Source organism: Ranitomeya imitator, chromosome 3, assembly GCF_032444005.1.
Source record: "Ranitomeya imitator isolate aRanImi1 chromosome 3, aRanImi1.pri, whole genome shotgun sequence".
In the NCBI taxonomy this organism is placed as follows: Eukaryota; Metazoa; Chordata; class Amphibia; order Anura; family Dendrobatidae; genus Ranitomeya; species Ranitomeya imitator.
Genome location: NC_091284.1, coordinates 757,197,336 through 757,221,409, shown reverse-complemented (window position 1 = coordinate 757,221,409; position 24,074 = coordinate 757,197,336). Strand labels below are relative to the sequence as shown.

The 24,074-nt window shown below is 43.6% G+C and overlaps 1 protein-coding gene across 1 annotated transcript in view; it reads left to right on the top strand.

The window, feature by feature from the left end:
• The window catches only part of PDS5B (PDS5 cohesin associated factor B), a 225,703-nt gene that overhangs the window by 158,272 nt on the left and 43,357 nt on the right, over positions 1-24,074 (top strand). Inside the window, exons 21-24 of the mRNA XM_069758991.1 lie at positions 1,862-2,020; positions 11,546-11,614; positions 19,846-19,982; positions 20,552-20,675. Coding sequence (XP_069615092.1) covers positions 1,862-2,020; positions 11,546-11,614; positions 19,846-19,982; positions 20,552-20,675 — 489 coding nt within the window. The remainder of the gene's footprint in view (positions 1-1,861; positions 2,021-11,545; positions 11,615-19,845; positions 19,983-20,551; positions 20,676-24,074) is intronic.

The window sequence follows — 24,074 nt, the reverse complement described above, 5'->3', positions numbered from 1 at the left end:
CGCTCTGTTTTCGCGTCCTCTTGCACTGACTGTTCAGGTCAGAGGGCACGATGACGTACTAGTGTGCGCGCCGCCCTCTGCCTGATCAGTCAGTGCGGAGAGACGACGGGACGCTGGGGAGCTGCAAGCAAGAGAGGTGAGTATGTGTTTTTTTTTTTTATTATTATTGCAGCAGCAGCAGCAATGGCACAGCTTTATACGGAGCATCTATGGGGCAAAAATGAACGGTGCAGAGCACTATATGGCACAGCTATGGGGCAATAATGAACGGTGCAGAGCACTATATGGCACAGCTATGGGGCAAGAATGAACGGTGCAGAGCTCTATATGGCACACCTATGGGGCAATAATGAACGGTGCAGAGCACTATATGGCACAGCTATGGGGCAATAATGAACGGTGCAGAGCACTATATGGCACAGCTATGGGGCAATAATGAACGGTGCAGAGCACTATATGGCACACCTTTCTATGGGGCAATAATGAACGGTGCAGAGCACTATATGGCACAGCTTTCTATGGTAGATCTATGGGGCAATAATGAACGGTGCAGAGCATCTATATGGCACAGCTATGGGGCCATAATGAACGGTGCAGAGCACTATATGGCACAGCTATGGGGCCATAATGAACGGTGCAGAGCACTATATGGCACAGCTATGGGGCCATAATGAACGGTGCAGAGCACTATATAGCACAGCTTTCTATGGTACATCTATGGGGAAATAATGAACGGTGCAGAGCACTATATGGCACAGCTATGGGGCCATAATGAACGGTATAGAGCACTATATGGCACAGCTATGGGGCAATAATGAACGGTGCAGAGCACTATATGGCACAGCTATGGGGCCATAATGAACGGTATAGAGCATCTATTTTTATTTTTGAAATGCACCGGTAGCTGCTGCATTTTCCACCCTAGGCTTATATTCGAGTCAATACGTTTTCCCAGTTTTTTTGTGGCAAAATTAGGGGGGTTGGCTTATACTCGGGTCGGCTTATACTCGAGTATATACGGTATATAAGGGGACAATACAAATATCTCTCCGAGGATCTGTTTATACCTAGGAAGGTGACGGGCACAAGGGGGCATTCTCTGCGTCTGGAGGAGAGAAGGTTTCTCCACCAACATAGAAGAGGATTCTTTACTGTTAGGGCAGTGAGTAGATGGAATTCCTTGCCTGAGGAGGTGGTGATTGCGAACTCAGTCGAGGGGTTCAAGAGAGGCCTGGATGTCTTCCTGGAGTGTAACAATATTGTATCTTACAGTGATTAGGATGTGTAGAAGGACGTAGATCTGGGGATTTATTCTGATGGCATATAGGCTGAACTGGATGGACAAATGACTTTTTTTTTCGACCTTGCCAACTATGTTACGATTTTTCTCCAACTCCATAGCCGTGTTGAGAAGTGCTCTCATCACACCCAGAGCACACAAACCTCATTTGCGTATGCATTAAAACAGCGATTTTTGAGTTGGAGAAACAGATTGCACAAATAAAGGTGTGCATGAAATTATCTTCCAGAGAGCAACATAACCTTAGAAACAATTTAAGAAAGGCGACTCGTTCTGACAGATTCCCTTTAAAGGTGCTGTCTCATCGCAGATAACCCCTTGAGCCTCAGAACTGCACTAGAAAAGCAAAAAACAACCTTATTGATCTCATGCAAGTGTTATTTTTAGCTACACATTTTTTGACATAACATTTTAAGATTTTTTTTTACATAAACTTAACAGATTGTTTTAACATTTTAGATCTGAGCTTCTAATTTTTCATTTCTTTTTATTTGTGTCTGTGTGCTCTAATTACAATGTGATCTTACTGAGGTTTCCTTACCTTTTTATTTCCCTCTTTAGCCGTTACACAAAAGCCTCGACCCCAGTAATCCGGAGCAGCTCGTTATATCCCTCATAACCATTGGTCACATAGCACAGCAGGCGCCTGATCAGTTTGCTGGTCCTCTAAAGTCTATGGTAGCAAACTTTGTGGTAAAGGACTTGTTAATGACGGACAGAGTAAGTTTTATTTTGTATGTATAATTCTTCATTCACTATAATAACTATAGGACAACTACTAAGTGGTTTTCAGCCTGTGACTGACCAGCACACGGATGCAACACAGGTGACATTTTATTTGCTGTGTGTTTTTGTCCTATACTAATTTATAGATATGTTTGGTCCTTGAATCGAACTTAGGAATGCACCTATCCTATAGAATAATGTGTCTGTGTGGTATCCAATAATAACAAAATAAGATATGTGAATGGGACCTTAGACCAGTTAAAACGAACCTGTTGAGTCCGTAAAGGCTATTAACCTGCGGAGACGGGCTTAATCTGCAGGTTAACAGTGTTCTAAAGCTGTGTGGACGCCACAATGAAAGTTTGGCTACAATCAAGAAATGAACGTTATTTCTCTCAGACCGTGGCTTTCAGTCATAGAGGCGCAGCCGTTGCTGCTTCAATACATACTGAGCAGCATCTGTAAGCATGCCCTGGCACTGACTGACAGCCCGCTCTGTACCCATATGCAGGGAGATGACGGATTTTCGTCATTGTGTTGGATCAGATTTTCATTTGTTTTCAATCTATATGGCTCCTAGGGGCCAATTCAAATGTGTGTGCAGATCGGTCTGTTTACGGACAGGCAGAGGTCTCCTGACCGGAGCATGATGGCGTCATATATTTCTACGAGGCTGTCATGCTCTGGTTGGGAGAGCCGCCACCATTCCATACTGGGACCGATTTATACAGACGTCTGAATGATCCCTGAGTATTTGGACATGTCAGCAGAGGGTGTTGCTTCAATATTGGTACACAATCAACCGTATAAAAATACGAAAATAAACCCGAAATGAACTTCTATAAAAATGTATTTCTTTATTGATTGTTCATGATTAAAAAGGGAAAGGATTAAAAAAGATAAATCAAACCATGAGGGAGCAATGTTCCAAAGGGAAGACTGATATACACAATATAAGTACTGTATTTTCTGGCGTATAAGACTACTTTTTAACCCTTGAAAATCTTCTCAAAAGTCGGGTATCGTCTTATACGCCAGGTGTCGTCTTATAGGGCAGGTGCGGAGTAATCTGCGGTCGCTGCATATTGTGGGGGGAGCGACCCCAATGACGAGGTGAGAGGGCACCTCACCGGGAAGGTGTAAGTGAAGCAGAGGCAGAGAAGGAGATAATAGGATACAAGGGTGAGCCAGATTAGTGAAAGAGGAGTGTTTTTTTTAGGCACAGCACCGCTCTCTCTCTTTTTTGCATACCCCGTGGCATCCCAGACGCTGACAGTTTGCTTCACTTACACCTTCCTGGTGAGGCGCTCCCTCACCTCGTCATCGGGACCACTCCCCCCCACTATATACTTCGACCGCAGATTGCTCCGCACCCACCCTATAAGACGACACCCGGCATATAAGACAACCCCCGCCTTTTTAGAAGATTTTATATTTTAACTGGAAAAGTTGGGGGTCGTCTTATACGCCCAGTCGTCTTATACACCATTAAATACGGTAGACTAAAAATAAAGCGAAGGGGGAGAAATTAAAAAAGAAAAAAATCATCTGTAATCAGTAATGACTGAGCTCAGTCAGGATTATTTCACAGTCAGTATATGGACTTCAATACCTGGGCTATTTCTTCTGACCCAAATCACCAGTCTCATGGATACATATGAAGCTGTAAGTTCGGGTTGGGAGACCTGTAGTCTGTATTTGGACCGTTAATTATGCCGTTCTGAACCCAGCCTAAGATTATGCTGTTGTCACACTGTGTGTATTCTCATTCAATTATTTTCCTTTGCACTCTATTATATACCTTAAAAATCATATTGGCTGCTTGTTCATTAGCGCCTTCGGTAATTACCTGCGTTGCCACCAGGAATTTTGGGGCCCCATACTTTCAACATTTTCGGGCCCACTTGAAACTCTGCCCAGGCTCTACCCAGCTCTGCCTTCACCCCTCGAACCTACCACAATCCCACCCCCAACTCTTTAATAAAAATAAATAAATAACTCCTGCGCCACGTCCTCACCAATCACACATTAACAGTTCCATATCACACCAGATCACATGCATAGCTAGCAGCTTTTAATTTGGCCAAAAGACTTTTTTACAATCTGTCACCACGACAAAGTAAACTATTTTTGGCAGGGCCCTACTCATCTGTAACCTATTAAACATTTGTTAAAATATCTAATACTCTTTTTAGGTAGATTTTTATTTATTTTTTTAAAATGATCAATAATACCACATACAAGGAATAAATACCATTACACCATGGCCGGACCACGTATTACCACCACATAGTGAATGAATAATACCACATGCAAGGAAGAAATACAGCCACACCATGACCATACCACATATTATCACTGCATAGTGACCAAACACTACAATACTGATCATTAATAAAAAAAATTAAAAAAACAGCACTAATATTATCATAAGTGCCATTATACACAGGAGCCCTGTACATAGTACACAGTATATAGTGTCAGTGTACAGGTAGTACACTGACGCACCATTGTCATTACACACAGGAACTCTGTATATCGTGTCCGTGTACAGGTTAAGTACAGTGAACAGTGACCTTATACACAGGAGCTATGTGTATAATGTAAGTGTAACGGTAATATAGGGATCACCGGTGACATATTATACACACGAGACCTGTATATCATGTAAGTGTACAGGTAAGGCTACTTTCACACTGGCGTTTTTTGCCAGACGTCGCAATGCGTCGTTTATGGCAAAAAAACGCATCCTGCAAAGTTGTTTGCAGGATGCGTTTTTGCCCCATAAGTTAACATTAGCGACGCTTTGCCACACGTCGCAACCGTCGTGCGACGGTTGCGCCGTGTTGTGGCGGACCGCCGGGAGCAAAAAACGTTACATGTAACGTTTTTTGCTCCTGATGGACCGCCCCCACCTCACAATGGGGCAGCGGATGCGCCGGAGAAATGCATCCGCTGCCCCCGTTGTGCAGTGCGTCAAACGCTAGCGTCGGAATCTCTGCCCTATGCATTGCGACGGGGAGATTCCGACGCTAGTGTGAAAGTAGCCTAATACACGAACTCACCAGTGACGTCTGTAGTTGGTCCTTCATTTTTGCTTTTCTTCTTCATCCAGTGCAGACCACCATCACTTCCTCCAGCCAGGACTCATCACTGCAGAAAATAACACACAATTATCTAGAGCACCGCTGTAAGAGCACATTCCCAACTTTTCCCCAAATTCTACACTGTCAGATGAAGAAAAGTGACACAATTCCGCCCTGCACAGTAACAGGACCCACCCCCAATTCATCATTTGCTCTCCCCCTCCCTTAAACCATCACCATTTGCTGTTTCCCAGCTCCCAGTCTCAATTCATCATCAATTGCTTCCCCCTCCCAACACACATTTAATTCATTTTATTTTATAAAAAAAATAAAAAGATCCCCTGCAGGCACAGTTCCACTTCTGCTATTCTGGCAAGTGGCGCGTGTATGTGATGACGTGCTCTTGTAGGCGCCATCAGAAGGGTGTCATAGAAAAGGCTTGGGGAGCCCTGGAGTTACGTGGCCATTCCGTTTTGAAGGCTGTATATACAGTGGGGCAAAAAAGTATTTAGTCAGTCAGCAATAGTGCAAGTTCCACCACTTAAAAAGATGAGAGGCGTCTGTAATTTACATCATAGGTAGACCTCAACTATGGGAGACAAACTGAGAAAAAAAAAATCCAGAAAATCACATTGTCTGTTTTTTTAACATTTTATTTGCATATTATGGTGGAAAATAAGTATTTGGTCAGAAACAAACAATCAAGATTTCTGGCTCTCAGAGACCGGTAACTTCTTCTTTAAGAGTCTCCTCTTTCCTCCACTCATTACCTGTAGTAATGGCACCTTTTTCAACTTGTTATCAGTATAAAAAGACACCTGTGCACACCCTCAAACAGTCTGACTCCAAACTCCACTATGGTGAAGACCAAAGAGCTGTCAAAGGACACCAGAAACAAAATTGTAGCCCTGCACCAGGCTGGGGAGACTGAATCTGCAATAGCCAACCAGCTTGGAGTGAAGAAATCAACAGTGGGAGCAATAATTAGAAAATGGAAGACATACAAGACCACTGATAATCTCCCTCGATCTTGGGCTCCACGCAAAATCCTACCCCGTGGGGTCAGAATGATCACAAGAACGGTGAGCAAAAATCCCAGAACCATGCGGGGGGACCTAGTGAATGAACTGCAGAGAGCTGGGACCAATGTTACAAGGCCTACCATAAGTAACACACTACGCCACCATGGACTCAGATCCTGCAGTGCCAGACGTGTCCCACTGCTTAAGCCAGTACATGTCTGGGCCCGTCTGAAGTTTGCTAGAGAGCATTTGGATGATCCAGAGGAGTTTTGGGAGAATGTCCCATGGTCTGATGAAACCAAACTGGAACTGTTTGGTAGAAACACAACTTGTCGTGTTTGGAGGAAAAAGAATACTGAGTTGCATCCATCAAACACCATACCTACTGTAAAGCATGGTGGTGGAAACATCATGCTTTGGGGCTGTTTCTCTGCAAAGGGGCCAGGACGACTGATCCGGGTACATGAAAGAATGAATGGGGCCATGTATCGTGAGATTTTGAGTGCAAACCTCCTTCCATCAGCAAGGGCATTGAAGATGAAATGTGGCTGGGTCTTTCAACATGACAATGATCCAAAGCACACCGCCAGGGCAACGAAGGAGTGGCTTCGTAACAAGCATTTCAAGGTCCTGGAGTGGCCTAGCCAGTCTCCAGATCTCAACCCTATAGAAAACCTTTGGAGGGAGTTGAAAGTCCGTGTTGCCAAGCGAAAAGCCAAAAACATCACTGCTCTAGAGGAGATCTGCATGGAGGAATGGGCCAACATACCAACAACAGTGTGTGGCTACCTTGTGAAGACTTACAGAAAACATTTGACCTCTGTCATTGCCAACAAAGGATATATTACAAAGTATTGAGATGAAATTTTGTTTCTGACCAAATACTTATTTTCCACCATAATATGCAAATAAAATGTTAAAAAAAACAGACAATGTGATTTTCTGGATTTTTTTTTCTCAGTTTGTCTCCCATAGTTGAGGTCTACCTATGATGTAAATTACAGACGCCTCTCATCTTTTTAAGTGGTGAAACTTGCACTATTGCTGACTGACTAAATACTTTTTTGCCCCACTGTATCTATGGTTCTATTGTGTAACTGTTTAAAGGAGACTTGCTGCCTACAAAAAAACACAATTTACCTCAAGTAAATCTTGTTTAGCTGTCTCACTGGAGCAGTAGCTCCAGGGAGAAAAAGATATTTCCTCCCTGCAGCCTCTCACTTCCAGCCATCTGGGCTGTGCAGTGAACTGTTAGTCTCCACTCAATGCATAGTAAGTGCAGCTGTAATCACTCCCTGGCACTGTGACAGCCAGCTCTTCAACATACATGTGTACGATGTGTTCAGAACAGGCTATTAGTCAATGTGTCGGGGGTGTGATTACAGCGATGTATGGAGTGGAGACTGTGACGGCTCCTTGCACCGTCCTGATGACTGGAAAAGAGGGGCTGCAGGGGGTCAAAAAATGTCATCTTCTCACTGCAGCTGCTGCTCAAACAAGCCGTCTACACAGGATTTAAACTATCTGCAGGTAAGTAATGATATTGGAGGTGAATTGTTCCTTTTAATGCAATTCATTACTTGCGTTATTGATTATACAATTTTTCTAAAATTTATATTTTTCTTTTCTGTTGTATTTATATTGTGTAGCACCACGCCTTCATTGTGTGATTCATATTTTTTCAATCCTTCCTCTTTTATTCATATATGATCCAAAAAGGATACATTTCAGCATATACATTTGTTTAGGTTTTATATTGGTATTTTCCTATAGGTGTTTAACTCTTGTATTTTCTTGGGGTACAGTCACACATTAAAGAGAACCTGTCACCAGATTTGGCCAATACGAGTTAAGACCACTGCTTTTCAGGGCTTATGTACAGCATTCTATAATGCTGTAGATAAGCCCCCCGATCCGACCACTCACCTGTTGGGCGTTCCCGTCCGATGGGTGTCGCAAGAAGATGGGAGGCGCCGGAGCAGGACCTGCGACACCCATCGGACCAGACCGCCCTGCAGGTGAGTGTAATAAAACTTATTTTTCTTCTCTTGCAGGTCAGATCGGGGGCTTATCTACAGCATTATGGAATGCTGTATATCAGCCCTGAAAGGTGATGGCCGTATCTTATATCGGCCAAACCTGGTGACAGGTTCCCTTTAAGGTTGGCATGTTCGCTGCACAGCTGCATCCTGACAATTGCAGCTGTTGTAAAATAAATTTCAACTAAATGTGTATAAATTGATTGCTTATTCTTAAAGGCCTTATTACGAACAATAAGTAATCAGTTTAATTTGACAGCCGCTGCAACAATCAAAGTGGTGGGCCCCTTACATGTGACCCTGTGTTTAGCTGATGACATTTTCATGTTTATTCTGTACCTGACTGTTTCAGTGAACAGAGGGTGCACTGCAGTTTTAATTTTAATCTTTATAATTTTCTGGCTATTATCATGAATAAATTGAATATCAGCCACAATGAACCAGTATTCTGTGTAAGAATGAATAAAAAGTAAATTGGTGAATCACTTGCTCAAAAAAAAAATCTATTTTATTTATTTATTTATTTTTTTTTACCCATTTAGCAATTTGTAATACGGTCATCACTTTTTTTCCATTTAAGAACATACAAACTATTAAGACATCAGGCTAATGGAGGTGTAAACCCTTCGGAAAGTATTTGTAGTGGGTGTAAGAACGTGTACAGTCATGGACAAAAATTTTGAGAATGAGACAAATATTAATTTTTCCAAAGTCTACTGCTTCATTTTTTCTAATGGCATTTTGCATATACTCCTGAATGTCAGAGTGATCAGCTTAACAGCAATTACTGTACTTGCAAAGTCAATATTTGCCCAGAAAATGAACTTTAACCCCCAAAACACATTTCAACATCGTTGCAGTCCTGCCTTAAAAGGAGCAGCTAACATCGTTTTAGTGATTGATCCATTAACACAGGTGTGGGTGTTGATGAGGACAGGGCTGGCGATCAATCAGTCATGATTAAGTAAGAATGACATCACTGGACACTTTAAAAGGAGGCCGGTGCTTGGTATCGTTGTTTCTCTTCAGTTAACCATGGCTATCTCTAAAGAAACACGTGCAGCCATCATTGCACTGCAAAAAAATTGCCTAACAGGGAAGAGTATCGCAGCTACAAAGATTGCACCTCAGTCAACAATCTATCGCATCAAGAACTTCAAGGAGAGAGCTTCCATTGTTGTCAAAAAGGCTCCAGGGCGCCCAAGAAAGACCAGCAAGCGCCAGGACCGTATCTTAAAACTGTTTCAGATGCGGGATCGGACTACCAGCAGTGCCGAGCTTGCTCAGGAATGGCAGCAGGCTGGTGTGAGTGCTTCTGCACGCACTGTGAGGCGGAGACTCTTTGGCCATGTTCACACGATCCTTTTTTTCATGCGGAATTGCCACGATTTTCCCGCTGCGGGTCCGCAGCTGTTTTCCATGAAGGGTACATTACATTGTACCCTATGGAAAACAGGAACTGCTGTGCCCACAATGCGGAAAATCAAAAAAAAAACCCGCGCTGAATAGCTGCGGGAAAAAAGAAGTACCATGTCACTTCTTTTTTCGGAGCCGCAGCGGTTCTGCACCCATTGACCTCCATTGTGAGGTCAAACCCGCAGTAAAACCCGCAGATGAAAAAAATATCTGCGGGTTTTACTGCGGTTTGTGGTGCCGAACTGCTGCAGCAGGAAGTGCGGGGAAGCGGGCGGAAGTGCATGGGCGGAGTGTGGCTGCCCCCCCCCCCCCCCGTGCTCCGATCCCGCCCCCCGTGCTCCAATCCCACCGCCCCGTGCTCCGATGCCCCCCCCAGTGCTTCTATGCCCCCCCCCCCGTGCCCTAATCTCCCCCCCTTATACTTACCCGGTGTCCGTCCGGCCGTCTTCTCCCTGGGCGCAGCCATCTTGCAAAATGGCGGGCGCATACGCAGTGCGCCCGCCGAATTTGCCGGCCGGCAGATTCGTTCCAAACTGCATTTTGATCACTGAGATAGGTTATATCTCAGTGATCAAAATAAAAAAAATAGTAAATGACACCCCCCCCCCCCTTTGTCACCCCCATAGGTAGGGACAATAAAAAAAAATTAAGAATTTTTTTTTTTTTTTCCACTAAGGGTAGGGGTAGGGTTAGGGGTAGGGTATTTTCAGCCATTTTAACTGCATAGAAAACTGCATTAAAAAAAGGATCAAAAAAAGGATCAAAAAACGCATGAAAAAAGGACAAAAAAAGGACCAAAAAAAGGACCTGCGTTTTCTGCCAAGAGCTGCAGTTTTTTAAAAAACAGTCCTGAAAAAAAAAGGATGGAAATCAGGAACGTGTGAACATACCCTTTGAGCAAGGCCTGGTTTCAAGGAGGGCAGCAAAGAAGCCACTTCTCTCCAGAAAAAACATCAGGGACTGACTGATATTGTGCAAAAGGTACGGGGAGTGGACTGCTGAGGACTGGGGCAAAGTCATTTTCTCTGATGAATCCCCTTTTCGATTGTTTGGGACATCTGGAAAACAGCTTATTCGGAGAAGAAGAGGTGAGCGATACCACCAGTCTTGTCTCATGCCAACTGCAAAGCATCCTGAAACCATTCATGTGTGGGGTTGCTTCTCAGCCAAGGGAATCGGCTCACTCACAGTCTTGCCTAAAAATACAGCCATGAATAAAGAATGGTACCAGAATGTCCTCCAAGAGCAACTTCTCCCAACCGTCCAAGAGCAGTTTGGCGCCCAACAATGCCTTTTCCAGCATGATTGAGCACCTTGCCATAAAACAAAGGTGATAACTAAATGGCTCATGGAACAAAACATAGAGATTTTGGGTCCATGGCCTGGAAACTCCCCAGATCTTAATCCCATTGAGAACTTGTGGTCAATCATCAAGAGACGGGTGGACAAACAAAAACCAACAAATTCTGGCAAAATGCAAGCATTGATTATGCAAGAATGGACTGCTATCAATCAGGATTTGGTCCAGAAGTTGATTGAGAGCATGCCAGGGAGAATTGCAGAGGTTTTGAAGAAGAAGGGTCAACACTGCAAATATTGACTTGCTGCATTAACTCATTCTAACTGACAATATAACCTATTGGTACTCATAATATGAAAGCAATTATATTTCTGTATGTGATATAAACATCAGACAAACACTAATAAAAACCAGAGGGCAGCAGATCATGTGAAAATATAATTTTGGTGTCATTCTCAAAAATTTTGGCCATGACTGTACACGAGATGTAGAGATTTATAGGGAATGTGTTAGCAGAGAATGATGAGTATTCCTGTCTCAGCCCTTCATGGCTCAGGAGGGAATACCTGTCTGCATGTGGAGTGTATGGTTTTTGAAGAGAAAATATATAAAAATTATCTCTTTTCATATTGTAAATATCTTGCTCTACTCATTAGTGTCCAGGTAGAAAGACCACCAAGCTCTGGGTGACTGATGATGAAGTTTCACAGGAAACTTTAGTTAAGGTGAGTAAACTCCTATAACTTAACTGAAATTTTCCTCCTGTGTCCTCCCAAGACGTGATTGTTACAGCATAAAGGAAATGTGCATCATTTTTATTTTTTTTATTTTGCTCCAATCATCCAGTGAACTGATTATAACTAGAGATGGGCGAACTTGAACAGTAAAGTTTGGGGTTCGTACCGAACACCTACTGTTTGGGCACAGACTCCGAACACAAACTTCAGAGATAGGTGGACCCCAGGATGTTTGGGTTCTGACAAACAGTAAAAAAACAAAAAGTTTGTGTACCATCAAGTGAATGGGAGGCCCGAAAATCCAGTGTTTGCCACGCAGTTATGTACATGGCAGTGAGGCATACGCTGCCTCTGATCGGCTGTAAAATCATTACCCCCAGTCAGTTAGCCCCTGTTCCCATGCTGTCAAATGACAATCTGAGCCCGCATCTGTGATCTAAGGTAAAAAGTTTACATCCGGTCACTGGCGTCAGCTGATTGGACTACTGCACACATCAGCCAGTGTCTGCTGCCGCTAATAACAGCCAGAGCAGGTGGCAACTGATGGGGGTATTCATCAGCCGGCGCCTGCACTTTAAATAATGAGAAAGAAAAAAACGTTGTGGGTTCAGCTGTATTTTTGATAACCAGCCAGGCAAAACTGACAGTTGCAGGATGAAGCCATCAGGTATCGGCGTTGGCAACGCTGGTCATCAAGAATAGTGGGATCCCCACACTTTTTTTCCATTTACCGTATACTGAGTATAAGCAGAGACCTTTTATTTTGACACAAAAAACTGGGAAAACGTATTGACTCGAGTATAAGCCTAGGGTGGTAAATGCAGCAGCTACTGGTAAATTTCAAAAATAAAAATAGATACCAATAAACGTAAAATTGATTGAGACATCAGTAGGTTGTGTTTTTGAATATCCATATTGAATCAGGAGCCCCATATAATGCTCCATACAGTTTATGATGGGCCCCATAAGATGCTCCATACAAAATACTCCCCATAAGACGCTTCATAAAGTTCATGATGGGCCCCATAAGATGCTCCATATTAAAATATGCCCCATATAATTCTGCATAAAAGGTTAAGATGCTCCATAGAATATTATGCCCCATATAATGCTGCGCAAAGGTTGAATGGCCCCATAAGATGCTCCATAGCATATTATGCCCCATGTAATGCTGCGAAAAGGTTGATGGCCCCATAAGATGCTTCATAGCATATTATGCTCCAGATAATGCTGCACAAAGGTTGATGGGCCCATGAGATGCTCCATAGCATATTATGCCCCATATAATGATGCACAAAGGTTGATGGCCTCATAAGATGCTCCATAGCATATTATGTCCCATATGTTGCTGCTGCGATTATAAAAAAATGACATACTCGCCTCTCGTCGCTCAGGCCGCCGACACTTTGGATATTCACCTGTACCCGTTCCACCGCCGTGCGCCGCTGTCTTCCGGGTCTCTCCAGTGACTGTTCAGGCAGAGGGCGCGCATTAACCACGTCATCGCGCCCTCTGACCTAAACGTCACAGCCATAGGACGCAGAAGATTGAGCCCGGCGGTGGAACGGGGACAGGTGAATATTGCATGGCTCCCCCTCCCCCAATGGGAGTGGAGTAGTTTCCATATTGATTACTTTAATGAGCAGTACCATGTGACCGCTGAACACAGGAACAAGCTGCTGGCGTCAGAAACAATCTGAGAAGCAGGGACCGCGCCGGGAGCAGGTGAGTATGATGTGACAGCTGCTGTTCCACGCACCCCGCCGACCCCCTGGGACAATGACTCGAGAATAAGCCGATAGGGGCACTTTTAGCCTAAAAAAATGGGCTGAAAATCTCGGCTTATACTCGGGTATATACGGTAAATAAATAATTTTAACCCCTTCCCGACCTTTGACGCATACGCTGCGTCATGAAAGTCTGTGCCATTCCGACCCATGACGCAGCATATGCGTCATGGAAAGATCGCGTCCCTACAGATCGGGTGAAAGGGTTAACTCCCATTTCACCTGATCTGCAGGGACAGGGGGAGTGGTAGTTTAGCCCAGGGGGGGGTGGCTTCACCCCCTCGTGGCTACGATCGCTCTGATTGGCTGTTGAAAGTGAAACTGCCAATCAGAGCGATTTGTAATATTTCACCTAAAAAAATGGTGAAATAATACAATCCAGCCATGGCCGATGCTGCAATATCATCAGCCATGGCTGGACACACTAATGTGAACCCACCCCACCCCTCCGATCGCCCCCCCAGCCCCCCGATCTGTGGTCCGCTCCCCTCGGTCCTGTGCTCCGCTCCCCCGTCCTCCTGCCCGCTCCCCCCGTGCTCCAATCACACCCCCCGTGCTCCAATCACACCCCCCGTGCTCCAATCAAACCCCCCCCGCACTCCGATCCCCCCCCGCACAGCGATCCCCCCCGCACAGCGATCCCCCCCGTGCTCCGATCCACCCGCCCGCACAGCGATCCGCTACTCCGTGCTCCAATCCACCCCCCCGTGTTCCGATCCACCCCCCCGTGCTCCGACGCTTCCCCCCCGTGCCCTGATCTCCCCCCCCTTATACTTACCTGGCCTCCCGGGGACCGTCCGTCTCCTTTCCTGGGCGCCGCCATCTTCCAAAATGGCGGGCGCATGTGCAGTGCGCCCGCCGAATCTGCCGGCCGGCAGATTCGTTCCAGAGTGAATTTTGATCACTGATCTCAGTGATCAAAATAAAAAAAAAAGTAAATGACCCCCCCCCTTTGTCACCCCCATAGGTAGGGACAATAAAAAAAATAAATTTTTTTTTTCCACTAAGGTTGGGGTAAGAACTAGGATTAGGGGTAGGGTTAGGGTTCGGGATGTGCACACGTATTCTGGTCCTCTGCGGATTTTTCCGCTGCGGATTTGATAAATCCGCAGTGCTAAACCGCTGCGGATTTATGGCGGATTTACCATGTTTTTTCTGCGCATTTCAATGCGGTTTTACAACTGCGATTTTCTATTTGAGCAGTTGTAAAACCGCTGCGGAATCCGCAGAAAGAAGTGACATGCTGCGGAATGTAAACCGCTGCGTTTTCGTGCAGTTTTTCTGCAGCATGTGTACAGCGATTTTTGTTTCCCATAGGTTTGCATTGAACTGTAAACTCATGGGAAACTGCTGCGGATCCGCAGCGTTTTCCGCAGCGTGTGCACATACCTTTAGAATTAGGCTATGTGCACACGGTGCGGATTGGCCGCTGCGGATCCGCAGCAGTGTTCCATCAGGTTTACAGTACCATGTAAACATATGGAAAGCCAAATCCGCTGTGCCCATGGTGCGGAAAATACCGCGCGGGAACGCTGCGTTGTATTTTCCGCAGCATGTCAATTCTTTGTGCGGATTCCGCAGCGTTTTACACCTGTTCCTCAATAGGAATCCGCAGGTGAAATCCGGACAAAAAACACTGGAAATCCGCGGAAAATCCGCAGGTAAAACGCAGTGCCCTTTACCCGCGGATTTTTCAAAAATGGTGCTGAAAAATCTCATACGAATCCGCAACGTTGGCACATAGCCTTAGGGCTAGAGTTGGGTTGGAATTAGGGTTGTGGTTAGGGTTAGGGGTGTGTTGGGGTTACGGGTGTGTTGGGGTTAGGGTTGTGATTAGGGTTACGGCTACAGTTGGGATAAGGTTTAGGGGTGTGTTGGAGTTAGAATTGAGGGGTTTCCACTGTTTAGGCACATCAGGGGTCTCCAAACGCAACATGGCGCCACCATTGATTCCAGCCAATCTTGTATTCAAAAAGTCAAATGGTGCTCCCTCACTTCCGAGCCCCGACGTGTGCCCAAACAGTGGTTTACCCCCACATATGGGGTACCAGCATACTCAGGACAAACTGCGCAACAATTACTGGGGTCCAATTTCTCCTGTTACCCTTGAGAAAATAAAAAATTGCTTGCTAAAACATCATTTTTGAGGAAAGAAAAATGATTTTTTATTTTCACGGCTCTGCGTTGTAAACGTCTGTGAAGCACTTGGGGGTTCAAAGTGCTCACCACATATCTAGATAAGTTCCTTGGGGGGGTCGAGTTTCCAAAATGGGGTCACTTGTGTGGGGTTTCTACTGTTTAGGCACACCAGGGGCTCTGCAAACGCAACGTGACGCCCGCAGACCATTCCATCAAAGTCTGCATTTCAAAAGTCACTACTTCCCTTCTGAGGCCCCACGTGTGCCCAAACAGTGGTTTACCCCCACACATGGGGTATCCGCTTACTCAGGAGAAACTGGACAACAACATTTGTGGTCCAATTTCTCCTGTAACCCTTGGGAAAATAAAAAATTCTGGGCTAAAAAATTATTTTTGAGGAAAGAAAACGTATTTATTATTTTCACTGCTCTGTGTTATGAACTTCTGTGAAGCACTTGGGGGTTCAAAGTGCTCACCTCACATCTAGATAAGTTCCTTTCGGGGTCTAGTTTCCAAAATGGGGTCACTTGTGGGGGTTTCTACTGTTTAGCCACATCAGGGGCTCTGCAAAAGCAACGTGACGCCCGAAGAGCATTCCATCAAAGTCTGCATTTCAAAACGTCACTACTTCACTTCCGAGCCCCAGCATGTGCCTAAACAGTGGTTTACTCCCACACATTGGGTATCAGCGTACTCAGGAGGAACTGGACAACAACTTTTGGGGTCAAATTTCTCCTGTTACCCTTGCGAAAATAAAAAATTGCGGGCTAAAAAAATCATTTTTGAGAAAAGAATTTTTTTTTTTTTTTTATGGCTCTGCGTTATAAACTTCTGTGAAGCACTTGAGGGTTCAAAGTGCTCACCACACATCTAGATTAGTTCCTTTGGGGGTCTAGTTTCCAAAATGGGGTCATTTGTGGGGGATCTCTAATGTTTAGGCACACAGGGGCTCTCCAAACGCGACATGGTGTCCGCTAATGATTGGAGCTAATTTTCCATTTAAAAAGCCAAATGGCGTGCCTTCCCTTCTGAGCCCTGCCGTGCGCCCAAACAGTGGTTTACCCCCACATATGGGGTATCTGCGTACTCAGGACAAACTGGACAACAACATTTGTGGTCCAATTTCTCCTATTACCATTGGCAAAATAGGAAATTCCAGGCTAAAAAATCATTTTTGAGAAAAGAAAAATTATTTTTTATTTTCATGGCCCTGCATTATAAACTTCAGTGAAGCACCTGGGGGTTTAAAGTGCTCAGTATGCATCTAGATAAGTTCCTTGGGGGGTCTAGTTTCCAAAATGGGGTCACTTGTGGGGGAGCTCCATTGCATAGGCACACAGGGGCTCTCCAAATGCGACATGGTGTCCGCTAACAAATGGAGCTAATTTTCCATTCAAAAAGTCAAAAGGCGTGCCTTCCCTTCCGAGCCCTGACGTGTGCCCAAACAATGGTTTACCCCCACATATGAGGTATCGGCGTACTCGGGAGAAATTGCTCAACAAATTTTAGGATCCATTTTATCCTATTGCCTATGTGAAAATGAAAAAATTGAGGCGAAAAGAATTTTTTTGTGAAAAAAAAGTACTTTTTCATTTTTACGGATCAATTTGTGAAGCACCTGAGGGTTTAAAGTGCTCACTAGGCATCTAGATAAGTTCCTTGGGGGGTCCAGTTTCCAAAATGGGGTCACTTGTGGGGGAGCTCCAATGTTTAAGCACACAGGCTCTCTCCAAACGCGACATGGTGTCCGCTAACGATGGAGATAATTTTTCATTCAAAAAGTCAAATGGCGCTCCTTCCCTTCCGAGCCTTACCATGTGCCCAAACAGTGGTTTACCCCCACATGTGAGGTATCGGTATGCTCAGGACAAATTTCCCAAAAAAATTTTAGGATCCATTTTATCCTGTTGTCCATGTGAAAATGAAAAAATTGAGGCTAAAAGAATTTTTTTTGTGAAAAAATAGTACTTTTTCATTTTTACGGATAAATTTGTGAAGTAGCTGGGGGTTTAAAGGGCTCACTATGCATCTAGATAAGTTCCTTGGGGCGTCTAGTTTCCAAAATGGGGTCACTTGTTGGGGAGCTCCAATTTTTAGGCACACGGGGGCTCTCCAAACTTGACATGGTGTCCGCTAAAGAGTGCAGCCAATTTTTCATTCAAAAAGTCAAATGGCGCTCCTTCCCTTCCAAGCCCTGCCGTGCGCCAAAACAGTGGTTTACCCCCACATATGAGGTATCAGCGTACTCAGGACAAATTGGACAATAACTTTCGTGGTTCAGTTTCTCCTTTTACCATTGGGAAAATACAAAAATTGTTGCTGAAAAATCATTTTTGTGATTAAAAAGTTAAATGTTCATTTTTTCCTTCCATGTTGCTTCTGCTGCTGTGAAGCACCTGAAGGGTTAATAAACTTCTGGAATGTGGTTTTGTGCACCTTGAGGAGTGCAGTTTTTAGAATGGTGTCACTTTTGGGTATTTTCAGCCATATAGACCCCTCAAACTGACTTCAAATGTGAGGTGGTCCCTAAAAAAAATGGTGTCGTAAATTTCGTTGTAAAAATGAGAAATCGCTGGTCAAATTTTAACCCTTATAACTTCCTAGCAAAAAAAAATTTTGTTTCCAAAATTGTGCTGATGTAAAGTAGACGTGTGGGAAATGTTATTTATTAACTATTTTGTGTCACATACCTCTCTGGTTTAACAGAATAAAAATTCAAAATGTGAAAATTGCGAAATTTTCAAAATTTTCGCCAAATTTCCGTTTTTATCACAAATAAACACAGAATTTATTGACCTAAATTTACCACTAACATGAAGCCCAATATGTCACGAAAAAACAATCTCAGAACCGCTAGGATCCATTGAAGCGTTCCTGAGTTATTACCTCATAAAGGGACACTGGTCAGAATTGCAAAAAACGGCAAGGTCTTTAAGGTCAAAATAGGCTGGGTCATGAAGGGGTTAAAATAAAAGGCGTGGGTTCGGTACGGACCCCGAACTTAACCCTATTAGATGTCCTGATTCTGGCGCTTTGCCCTGCTCTTCTCACTTGCCCTGACAGTGGCAAGTGTAGTTCATACTGTATTTGTGGGGTTGATGTCACCTTTGTATTGCCCGTTGTCATCAAGACCACGGATTACTAATGAGGAGGCATCTATAAGACACCTATCCATTGCTAATCATATAATTATATTGTAAATAAACACACAGCAAGATTAAAATCTTTTATTTGTAATATAAAAAACCCCGCACTTTTATGTTTTTATTTAAAAATAAACACAGTTATACTTATCTAATGCCTATTCCATTGAATCCCTCATCTCCTGTAATAAAATAGAAATGAAAAACAACCATATCCCTCACCTGTCCGTCGTTCTGTCCCATGCTGTAATCCATGTCTGGGGATAAATAGTTTCCAACCTGAACGGTGCCAAGATGCGACCGTCCAGGCCGAGACCCACTAGTGAATGAGCTTCTGCGTTCCCAGCCCTGAACTGTGGGGACCGTGGTGAGACCACCGTGAGAAATAGTCTTGTGAAGGAGAGAATGTCCTCCCCCCTCCAAGAGACTGGAGAACACAGTCAGGCGCAGTTTTTCAATTCTCCCGATGAACTCTGAGTTCAGTGCTGCGCCATGAGACTTCCCACTTGCCGCCACAAGAGTCTGGCAAAGCGCCAGTATTGTCACATCATGCACATGACAGCGTAGCAAATACTGGATGTTTGGGCCCCCCATTCAAGTAGATCGGGTCCCGGTACTGTTCTGGTACCCAAACCTGAACTTTTTTTTTTTTTTTTAACCTTTCGGCCGGACCCGAACATCCAGGGGTCCGCCCATCCCTAATTATAACGTCTATCCAATGCTTTTGATTATAAATGGTCTGTTTTATATGCCTAATCTCTATGTAGATTTTCTACACCGTTGAACTGGCTTCACACATCTGCATTTTTGGTTTCCAGACTGGTTGTGAGTCCCGTATCCCGGACAGACAGACTCATAGGCTTTCAGGAGACCAACGACCGGTCTGGAAACTGGTCCATGCACACTGCCATACAGACACGTAAAGCTAGCCTTAAAGGGGTTTTCTACTATACTTGGACAACCCCTTCTCATTCATGGTTTCCCACAAGTAAAATACCACCTCTACTTCCAAACAAGAGAATACATCAACCCTCTTATATAATATATAACTTCATTCATAACTCATTTCCAATTGATAAGTTATAAAATAACACTGTATGTGTTACTACATGTATTACAGAAACAAAATCTGAATTTTTCATTCATCTAGATTCAGGCAATTAAGATGATGGTGCGCTGGTTATTGGGAATGAAAAATAACCTTAGTAAATCTGGAACCTCCACATTGCGGCTTTTAACAGCCATTTTACATGCTGATGGAGATCTAACCGAACATGGAAAGCTGAGGTAAATGGTCACAAGTTAGTACATTGGGACAATCTGTACAAAGTCACAAATTCGCAGTAGTTGTACAGCTTTACAACATTTTTTTCTTATGATAATACATATGATACGAGTTCACAGTAAAATATTATTCAGTGTAGTTTTCTAGGAATAGGGTTTTCAGCCTATCGGCCAGTGCTAGGTAGCAATAATAGGAGGAGTTGTTACTCGCTGTCCGTGGGTCCAGCATGCCGTCTCTGCTGCTGCTACTCCTCCAATTTTTTTTTGGCAGACTGTTCACATCAACGCTGCAGCCATTAAGTTTGTTGGCCCTGCCTTTGTAGATGGGCCAAGTGATTGCTTGCAGCTATAATATGCCCTGTAGTTGTTCCGTCATCACTGCAGCCTGTCAACAAAGACTGAAGCAGCGGCAGAGAGGCAGCTCTGGACCCTGGTGGGGTGATAAACATCTGCTTTTATTATTTTATCCTATCACAGATCAATGGGCTGAAAAACCTTTTAAGTATGTTTGTAGTAAACGGCTCCTTTTTTATCTATAGTTAAAATAACTATTAATATTTTCTTCCATGCAGTAAGCCGGACATGTCACGGCTCCGACTAGCAGCCGGTAGTGCGATAGTGAAGCTAGCACAGGAGCCATGTTACCATGAAATCATCACCCTGGAGCAGTATCAGCTGTGTGCCCTCGTGGTCAATGTAAGGATTTTTTTTGTTTTTTTTAGGACAACATTCTTATTAAATTATTTGTTTGATGGACTTAGAAAAACTATGAAGTTGCTTCTTATAAAAGAGACTGTTCATATTGGCGCCATAGATTTCCTTTATTACCAAGCCATGACCACCACCATTACTATGGAACCACTTTGAATGCTCTCCCATTGGTTTATTAATGGGTTGTTCGTGTTTCTCTTATTATTTCTGCCTTTTGTGAAGGCAAGAGTGGGAGTATAAATGAAGCTTCTTTGCTGTCAGTAAATCTATAGTGAAGTCCTGGGCCAAACACTATTCTATTAAGCTCAGTAATAATATGCAAATAAAATGTTAAAAAAACAGACAATGTGATTTTCTGGATTTTTTTTTTTCTCAGTTTGTCTCCCATAGTTGAGATCTACCTATGATGTAAATTACAGACGCCTCTCATCTTTTTAAGTGGTGGAACTTGCACTATTGCTGACTGACTAAATACTTTTTTGCCCCACTGTACAGTAAAAGTGATATTTGGAGTCCAGTACTTGTGTCTATGGTGTCTCTGTGAGGAGGTGCACTCTTCACCCTCCCTGCTGTGTGGCTGCTGCTCACCTATGTGATGTATAATAATAATAATAATAATTTTTATTTATATAGCGCCAACATATTCCGCAGCGCTTTACAAATTATAGAGGGGACTTGTACAGACAATAGACATTACAGCATAACAGAAATACAGTTCAAAACAGATACCAGGAGGAATGAGGGCCCTGCTCGCAAGCTTACAAACTATGAGGAAAAGGGGAGACACGAGAGGTGGATGGTAACAAATGCTATAGTTATTCGGACCAGTCATAGTGTAAGGCTCGGGTGTTCATGTAAAGCTGCATGAACCAGTTAACTGCCTAAGTATGTAGCAGTACAGACACAGAGGGCTATTAACTGCCTAAAGTGAATGAGAACATAATGCGAGGAACCTGTTTTTTTTTGTTTTTTTAAATAGGCCACACAGGGATCGTTAGGTTAATGCATTGAGGCGGTAGGCCAGTCTGAACAAATGCGTTTTTAGAGTACGCTTAAGGCTGGCTTCACACTTGCGAGTTTTACGGACGTAAGAGCGCAGAAACTACGTCCGTAAAACTCGCAAAAAATACGGCACAATTATTCTCTATGCCCCTGCTCCTATCTGCCGTATTTTACTGATCAGTATTATACGGCTTTCTACGGCCGTACAAAATCACAGCATGCTGCGTTTGTCACCGTACTGCGCAAGAAATACGCCAATGAAAGTCTATGGAAGCGTGAAAAATACGGATTTCACACGGACAAGCAGTGTGACTTGCGAGAAATACGCAGCGCTGTTAGAGAGAAAAGCCGGTAATTCAGTGCGGTGTACAGTAAAATCACACTGACAGCTTACAGTCCAATAGGTAGAATAAATGTGTACACATAGAATAGGTATATATATATATATATATATATATATATATGTCAGTGAGACACATATATGTATATATATTAATATTTATTCCAGCGCTTTACAGCTTGAAAGCCGGTAATTCAATTACCGGCTTTTTCTTTCTCCTTCCTAAAACCCGACATGATTTGAGACATGGTTTACATACAGTAAACATTGTCTTCTCTCCATTTTTTTGGCAGATTCCACACTACTAATGTCAGTAGAGTGTATCTGCAAAATTTGGCCGTTCTAGCTCTTAAAATAAAGGGTTAAATGGCGGAAAAAATTGGCGTGGGCTCCTGCGCAATTTTCTCCGCCAGAGTAGTAAAGCCAGTGACTGAGGGCAGATATTAATAGCCTGGAGAGGGTCCATGGTTATTGGCCCCCCCCCCTGGCTAAAAACATCTGCCCCCAGCCACCCCAGAAAAGGCACATCTGGAAGATGCGCCTATTCTGGCACTTGGCCACTCTCTTCCCATTCCCGTGTAGCGGTGGGATATGGGGTAATGAAGGGTTAATGCCACCTTGCTATTGTAAGGTGACATTAAGCCTAATTAATAATGGAGAGGCGTCAATTATGACACCTATCCATTATTAATCCAATTGTAGTAAAGGGTTAAATAAAACACAAACACATTATTTAAAATTATTTTAATGAAATAAAAACAATGGTTGTTGGAGTATTTTATTCTACGCCCAATCCAATCACTGAAGACCCTCGTTCTGTGAAAGAAAAAACATAATAAACCAACAATATACTTACCCTCCGCAGATCTGTAACGTCCAACGATGTAAATCCTTCTGAAGGGGTTAAAACATTTTGCAGCAAGGAGCTTTGCTAATGCAGGCTGCTCCTCGCTGCAAAACCCCAGGGAATGAGTCTAAATATAGATCAATGAGCTATATTTAGCTTCATTTGCGGTGAGGCGCCCTCTGCTGGCTGTTTATAGATCGTGGGAACTTGCCCAGAAAGCCTGGGAGCTTTCTAGGAAATTTCCCACGATCTATGAACATCCAGCAGAGGGCGCCTCACCGCAAATGAAGCTAAATATAGCTCATTGATCTATATTTAGACTCATTCCCCGGGGTTTTGCAGCGAGGAGCAGCCTGCATTAGCAAAGCTCCTTGCTGCAAAATGTTTTAACCCCTTCAGAAGGATTTACATCGTTGGACGTTACAGATCTGCGGAGGGTAAGTATATTGTTGGTTTATTATGTTTTTTCTTTCACAGAACGAGGGTCTTCAGTGATTGGATTGGGCGTAGAATAAAATACTCCAACAACCATTGTTTTTATTTCATTAAAATAATTTTAAATAATGTGTTTGTGTTTTATTTAACCCTTTACTACAATTGGATTAATAATGGATAGGTGTCATAATTGACGCCTCTCCATTATTAATTAGGCTTAATGTCACCTTACAATAGCAAGGTGGCATTAACCCTTCATTACCCCATATCCCACCGCTACACGGGAATGGGAAGAGAGTGGCCAAGTGCCAGAATAGGCGCATCTTCCAGATGTGCCTTTTCTGGGGTGGCTGGGGGCAGATGTTTTTAGCCGGGGGGGGGGGGGGGGGGGGGGGGCAATAACCATGGACCCTCTCCAGGCTATTAATATCTGCCCTCAGTCACTGGCTTTACTACTCTGGCGGAGAAAATTGCGCGGGAGCCCACGCCAATTTTTTCCGCCATTTAACCCTTTATTTTAAGAGCTAGAACGGCCAAATTTTGCAGATACACTCTACTGACATTAGTAGTGTGGAATCTGCCAAAAAAATGGAGAGAAGACATGGTTTACTGTATGTAAACCATGTCTCAAATCATGTCGGGTTTTAGGAAGGAGAAAGAAAAAGCCGGTAATTGAATTACCGGCTTTCAAGCTGTATAGCGCTGGAATAAATATTAATATATATACATATATGTGTCTAATGACATATATATATATATA